The 7535-nt window shown below is 32.6% G+C and overlaps 1 protein-coding gene across 1 annotated transcript; it reads right to left on the bottom strand.

Annotated features, from left to right (window-relative positions):
- Positions 1–2755: 2755 nt before the first annotated feature.
- Positions 2756–6981, bottom strand: LOC116417363. The gene is made up of 4 exons (XM_031930115.1): positions 5802–6981; positions 3516–3715; positions 3146–3384; positions 2756–2791 (listed from the first exon to the last, which is right to left on the bottom strand). Exons 1-4 carry the CDS (start codon positions 5831–5833, stop codon positions 2756–2758), a joined length of 507 nt encoding a protein of 168 aa, XP_031785975.1. The 5' UTR covers positions 5834–6981.
- Between the last annotated feature and the right edge of the window lie 554 nt (positions 6982–7535).

Genomic DNA, 7535 nt, shown 5'->3' with positions numbered 1-7535 from the left:
TTAAAATCACCAATCATTCGATTTAGCCCTCAAGGAAACATAATGATTTTCAAGAAGTACGGTGCGCACTGCATGATTTTGTTATCGGTCACCCTAGACCTCATTCATGGCCGATATTGACATGTGGATACAAAAATCTACAGCGCGTCATATATTTCGACAACCTTTTCATTGAAGACCCTTGACACCTAGACATCGAGCGTGACCGGCTGCCGCGAAACGATATTTGCATGTATGCATGAAAATTCATAAAATCCACTTCCTGGGCCCCCTCATAATTGACCCTGAACACTTCGAAAGTTTATGCAGCGACAATGCACCAGCTGTTAAAAAATATAACCTTAAATTCAAGCAGACAAATTTACTCTGCGCAGCTTACAGAAAACTGTGTACCTTTTTTTATAGCGCTGATGACTGAGGCGATTTCCTCAGTTACGTAATCTCCGACTTTTTTCACTCTGTCTCGTAACTCATCACAATCAATTTCTTTCTTCGATTTTTGCTTCTTTCTTAAGATACTTAACATACTTTAAGCATCCTGCAAACGGAAATAAATAATATTATAAGTATCTGGTATCACGTATTTAGGTTTTCAAAAAATACGGTGTGCAATACGAGGAGAAAACCTATTTCGAATTAAGGGGATGTCGTCCCAAAAACACTGTTTTGTATTATATAATACTTTTTAAATAAAGCTTGCAAATGAAAAACCGAGTCGATCGGATTTTCTGTTTTTCTTAGCGGATTTGCGAAGCTCTTGGCCGACATCTCCTTAAGGGGAAATTTTTTCAGCCCTCGTGTTTCGACTCTTATTAACTTGTGGTTTCATGCCTAGTCCTCTTTAGGAATAGCTTATTTTCTTCTATTGTTGTACAATTTTATGTTTAAAGGTGTTTAAAATGTTATTAACGTATGTAACTTACTTTCTAAAATGCGCCTTTTTACGGGTGTCATACGCTGCCGTGTGTTGACACCATTCGGCGTTTTGCACGAACCAAAGCCAGAACTGGAGCGTCTGCTTAGTGTATCGTTCGTATAAAGTGTTCGTAACAAGATCTTAATGCACATGTTGTCACTTTCAACTATTTTCGCTTCTGTCCACTTATCCTCTGATATAGAAATATTTCCCAGCAAATGTCTCATTTTTATCTATAAAAATGCATTTAACTATAAAGTTCGTATTTAATAAACAGGTGTCATGGTTAACGTTTTTATGTTTATGTAAATAAATACAAATTATTATGACCAAAAAGTTAACTACATTGAGACGTGAATCTAAGAACATTCAATCAAAGTTCTAATTTTAAGGTCAAGATTTAAATTAATCGCTTCCTCAATTTTAATAATCATTCGTAGATTTTATAACATATTGATAAAACAGGTATTACATAAGTTATTTTGTTTGTGTGAATTACAACCGCAAATGAACAAAAACGATAATCACCTCATCCTGACATAAACAAATACAGAAACTACCATCGCGAACGCGTAAGTTCCGGCGCTTGGATACAATAGCTCGTTAAATTCGTATTCTGTGTGTACACTTATAATACACACTTCTGCGTTTTATGGATTTTGGTGTTGACGTAAGCACATCGTTTAATTCCTATAACACAAAATATTAAAATAACATTAATTATATTCCAAGTTGTAGTACTTCTACTGATTATACGTGATTTTTTATTGAGTGCATGATTTTGATGAATACAAAACTTATTAAAACACAAATTGTTATTACAAAATTTAGGAAATCTTATATTTTTATAGTGTGGTAAAATGCAATTTCATGCACTCTCTGCGTGACAACAAATCACATTTTTTTGTCTCTCTTATATTGGAAAATAATGTTCTATACACATGTAAATATGAGTTCTACACATGTTCTTAACATTTTCATCATTTCGCACTTGCATCAAAATACACTATTTTACCTGCGTAATGGGAGTTGTGGACGTCTCGGACAAGGAGTTCCTCTTTTGGGCATGCATCTGATTTCTGGTTTCTGTATACTGTGTATTAAGTGCTTCATATTTGTTTTAATTGCACGTGTTTTTTATATAAACAATCGTATTTTTTCCTCAATTTTTCAAATTCCTCATGTACGCTTGGCGTATTTTCTGTTTTCTCTGGAGACTTTTCTTTTTCTACTTCTACATTTTCCATGATTGACCTATTTTCTATTTCTTCTGGAAAATTATCATTTTCTGTTTCTACATTTTCCGTAATCGGCGTACTTAATCTTTCCTCTAAAGAATTTTCTTTTTCAGCTTCTACATGTTGTTCAACCAGGCTAAAATTGTTTTGATCTAATATTTTTCTCTGGGCCATTAACTCTGCTTCTTTCACTTTCTGCAATTAACAAAAATTGACGCTTAAGAAAATATATATGTCATAATTGTGTTCAATTGTTCCTTTGTGTTAGTGTTTGTGCTTGCTTGTATGTATATCAGTTTCTGAGTGTTATAAATATTATGTAGGAAAAATGCATCCAGTATAACAAATAGAGTTCGTCAGTCATTTTGTGTATATTTGTGGTCTATTAAATATACTTTGAGAATGGCATTTCAAATTAATCGCAGCAAAAGTTGTAAAAAATATGAGTAAATACTTTATTATAAGACTGTCAAAAGTTATTTTACGAAGATCGAAAATATAATTTCTATATATTGATATTGTGAATTAACTACTACACGGGACATCGAATTAGAACTGATCAACGCTTGCAAAACATTTTACGTTAATACAGATATATTTTTTAAATCTTGGATTTGACTCCACAGTACAAAATGTACTAAAGAATTCATTTAATTTTTAATTTAAATTTTTATTCTGTTAGTTAAGAGGCAGCTATATATAAAAATGCGATTTTTTCATTAAATATACCTTTGTAAATAAAACTTACAATTAAAAACTAAGAGTTGACCTACGTATTCCTAAGTTCTAAGTATCATTTTAGCAAAAGTACAAGTTAATCAGGCTTTTATTTATTTATTTTTTTTAATTAGGAATACGTAATGTCCCGTGGCGACGTCGCGAAGATTTAGCTCCGGCCACCCCTTAAAAGTTACGCTTGAAATAGCTAAAGCATATTATGTGCAACTCCCCTGAATCAACGTTTTCATGCAAATAATCAACTGCTGCTTACCTTCTTTAATTCTCTGCTGATTTTTTTAGCAGCTTTTGAATTTTGAATTTTCTTTGCTACTTTTACAGCATCATTATCGTCATTATCTTCAGGTAAATAGTCTTCTTCGCTTTCAATACCTTCTTCAGTATCTGACTTGTTTAACATCGAATACTCGTCCAGCAAACTGTTAGTTATAGGTCTTAGACCTCTTTCCCTTGATACAAGTAACTTTTGATATTCTTCTTCATTTTGAAGAGCTGATGAAAAAAGTAAAGATTTATTAGTTTATTATGTTCGGTTAAGGGGGCTAAAGCACCTTAAAGTATCCAAAAAAAAAATATATATATATCATTTCAGTGCTGAATTATTAAAATTCATTATAACTTACCAGCTATTTTTGCTATTTGCACAAACAGAACAACCCCATCTGGATTTTTGTCGTCCACCCATAAGCAGTTATATAGGACATCCTTATCGAATTCATTAATGTGCTTTGGATGATTCTTTTTGAATTCAATGATGTGGTTAATTGGAACTACATGAATAGTTCTATCTGCAGTGAATCGAACCTGAACGTGCGAAATGTCGCTGCAATGAAATAATATTAATGTTACGTGCAGAAACATCACGGACTCTTATAACAAATCATACAGCGATTCAAAAAGTGCATCGTCAGTTCTCATTTTGAAATATTACAACACATAGCGGAGGATGGGGCAATTTCGTATTTTCTAATCTTATCTCATACGCGCAGACTTTCATCTAGCGCCGTAAAGTATTTTGAATTTAGTAGTTAAAGACTTATACTATTGCAAAATTTTAAGTAATTCAGAGCTCATTCGCAATTTTGCTGGTAACTTCAAAATGATTGTTCTGGTAAAATGTTTTCTATGTTTTAAAGAAAGCGTAAAATATTAAAAAATTCTCGACATTTCTATCAAACGGGCTTGTACAATCCCTTTCATTTTTTCATGTATCACCATAACAGGCTGTACACTGTAAAAAATGTTTTTTTCTTTATCACTACGGAGTAGTAAAATTACATAAAGTTTACAACCTCACGTGTAACGATTTTACCACTCTCATTTTACTCTCTCTTAAATTTCCCTAGCAATTTTACGATTTCTGTAGTAAAATTACTATGCTTTCAACATGGATCGGATTAGTTTTTAACCATTAAAGTAGTAATTTTACACAGATCCAGACTTTTGCATTGTGTGTCAAAATAAGTACTTATATGCTGTTATGTAATTGTAACAAAATCTGTAAAATTATATAAAATTGTAGTAGTAAAAGGCATAACCTGAAACTTAAAACTTTTTATCGCGTAAAATTACAATAAGTGGATTAATACAATTATTATAAGGTCATAAATTTACTGATTTTACACTAGATCTGATTTGTTTACTCGTTTACTATAATCGCAAAATAGTCATTATACCAAAACATTTTTTACAGTGTAGCAAGTTCGGGGAAATTCAAAATTGGCGCGATCTGTACCATACTTATTAGCGGTAAGAGGAATGAGCTAACGCGTCAGAAACGAGCGGAGCAAGCGACAAGCGTAGTACTAGGTACAAATAGTAAATGTGTAAAGCCCTTCAATGTGAATCACAGTTTATATGAATATCTGAGTCAAGCTCAGTAAAGCTCATTCATTTCAGCAGTGATAGGATGATTGAAATATCTGTGAAAAAAGCACAGAGCAGAAAATCTTTCTCGGCAGAATAATAAAAAACCATGAGTATTAAAAAAACCAACAACCTACATTTAGCAAGTATTAGGCACTAAGCTACCTCCTCATCAGCTTTTTACTGTTGTTTTATTGTTATTGTTTCGTTATTGCCTGATATGTCGCTTTGCCAAAAGCCTAAAATACATCAGATTTAATTTGAGCTTAGATCTTTGATAGAAAAAAGTAAAAAACAACAACTTGTGCTGGCAAAAGTTCTAATATACTCGATTTGGTCTACGCTTAAAATTCGAGTATCTTTTGCAATAAAAAACCGTTGCAGATTCTCAACAATCCAAAAATCTAAGAAGAACATTACAAAAATTTTAATATTTCATTAAAATCAGAACAATCTAGAAATATAAGACATTCCATTTACAAAAAAAAAAAAATCATTTTAAATTTAAGTGGTGTAGTGAAAGCCATATTTTAAAGTTAGAAGGATAATTAAGACATCCTTGTCAAAATTTAAATGACAGCGTAATATTCATCTGGTTGTAGAAGTGCCAATCAAAACTATGTCATCGAAGATAAGGTCCTAACATGTATTAGTTTTGGAATGAGAGCAACAACCAGATTTTAAAAACAGGGGTATGAATGAGGATTTTTTTCAACTATTCAAAGTGAAATTTTTTATTGGGAATTGGGATTGGGAAAAGAGGCCAAGTTTTTACGACTTTCTACATGTAGAAATAGAGTTAAAACCAGAACCACAACTGCCTAGACTTAGTAGATCCTGTAACAATCTTCATGAGATATTTTACACGGCAAATCGAAATTTCTCTTAGGTTTCCGACTGAGAACTTCAACTAAAACTGATAAATAAAAACTGCCACGATAACTTTTCTCTAACTAATTTAACAAGTATATGCAGTAACTACTTTAAACATTTTTTTACACATTTACAATCTTCGAATAGTCAATAATGAACTTTTAAATTACCTTTCATCTTTTGCCCAGTTTACAGAGCACATTGTTATAAATCTCTTTCCATGTGAAGCAAATCTCTTTTGTCACCTGGAGCAATTACTTTCCTTGATCTGTAAAAATTATAACAATGCCAGTATCCGTCATGTCATATACATTCATATAAATATAAAATTATTTATCACATACCTTCTCACACTGTATCTCACATAGAGTTACTTAGTAATCAGTCTACTACGAGATATAATTCTCATTTCCTGATGAGCCCTTTGTTTTAAAATCCTTAAATATGTCAAAGGATAAGATAGCCGTTCGCGAATTGAAATCGAAGCTAGTAACTTCAAAGCGTAAATTAAAAATAAGTCAAAAAATAATCCGTCTGCACGTGGTCTATATCTCTTCTAGTTCATTGACAAATTCAAATGTTGCACGTAGCATTATACGTAATTGAAAAGAAATGTATAAAAAACCATCAATTTTTAAAAACTTGCTGATTATCATATCGCAAAAAACGAATGAAGCTGTGCCGGCGTAAATCGTGATGTCATGTATCGTGTACCTATAAGGTATATACGTATGTAAGCATGCACGACCTATACGTATCATGACGTCATGGCGACAAAGCGGACCGAGACGCGGTAACGGTTTCATTTTCATATACAACCCTAGAACCCTAGATATAACTATAGTATTACAAGTATAGCTGGAGCGTTGACTATCCGCTTGTACCTACGAATAAGTACTATACTGTTTGCTAATTTTGGAGGAAAGAAAATAGTGTTGTATATTATCAACTAATGTACTAGTTCAATATAGTTAATTTGTTTTTTCTACTCCGTTGTACAAATCAGTATTATAGACAAGACCTTTGTTTCGACACATAGAGTTCAAGAAGGTTATATTATCCATACATGCTTTAAAAAAGCACTAGATTGTTTACGGTTTAAGCAGCATAGGGGAAGGTGGGGCAAGACGGGCACCCTAACTTTGTGAACATTTTTTAATTTTTATATTGCACTAACAAAAAATCTAAAACTGGAATTTTGAAGTGAACGGGCCAAAGAATTAAATACTATTTTGTGCGCGTCAAAAAAGTTAATTTTTTTAATATTTATAGAGTCGGTTATAGTGCCTTCGAAAAACCCATTTTGCCCGACCGGTGGGTCACGGTTGAGCACATGATGGGGCACGAGGAGCACGGGTTTTCAAGAAATATTTTCACATTTATAATCTTACATGAATAATCAAATCGAAAACTAATAAAATTAGAAGTACTGTGCATACATTTGTTTGTATGACACGTGTCGCAATGAAAAATAGCGAAATTCGATCTTACAGCTTGAACCGCTTGTATAGGTTAGGGGACAAACAGCTGACGTGTCGCGCAACAGATTTCATGTGCCCGTCGTGCCCCACCTGAGTGCCCGTCGTACCTCATTTTCAATGTTTTTTTTCAATTGTTAATACATAATTATTAAGCACTGCGAGGTAAAAAATCAAAGGCCCGAAAGTTGGATGTGTAAACTATCAAATAGACTTTGTTTCGAATAGATCCATTCATTTTTTGCGTTCTGCCAGTCAAATGAAAAATGAAACCAATCTACTTTTTCGGCTTCGAATTTCAAGCTCATTTAATTAATTGATAGGACTTAATTGTTCTGTAATATATTCAGAGACAAAACTAAAGGTATTTTCCTTTGGATTTCCACAATTTGTTGCTTCGAAATAAATATTATTCTTTTAAATATC

This window comes from Nasonia vitripennis, assembly GCF_009193385.2.
Source record: "Nasonia vitripennis strain AsymCx chromosome 4 unlocalized genomic scaffold, Nvit_psr_1.1 chr4_random0009, whole genome shotgun sequence".
NCBI classification, from domain to species: Eukaryota; Metazoa; Arthropoda; class Insecta; order Hymenoptera; family Pteromalidae; genus Nasonia; species Nasonia vitripennis.
Note: the sequence above shows the minus strand (reverse complement) of the source record. Positions and strands in the feature narration are given on the sequence as shown.

Bases quoted from the DNA above. Each gene is read 5' to 3' on its own strand.
- LOC116417363 (XM_031930115.1), bottom strand. From the start codon at position 5,833: ATGTGCTCTGTAAACTGGGCAAAAGATGAAAG. The intron at 3,385-3,515 runs GTAAGTTATAAT...TTTTTTCATCAG, and splicing joins GCAAATAGCAAAAATAGCTG to CTCTTCAAAATGAAGAAGAA. The intron at 2,792-3,145 runs GTAAGCAGCAGT...TGAATTCTTTAG, and splicing joins TCAGCAGAGAATTAAAGAAG to TACATTTTGTACTGTGGAGT.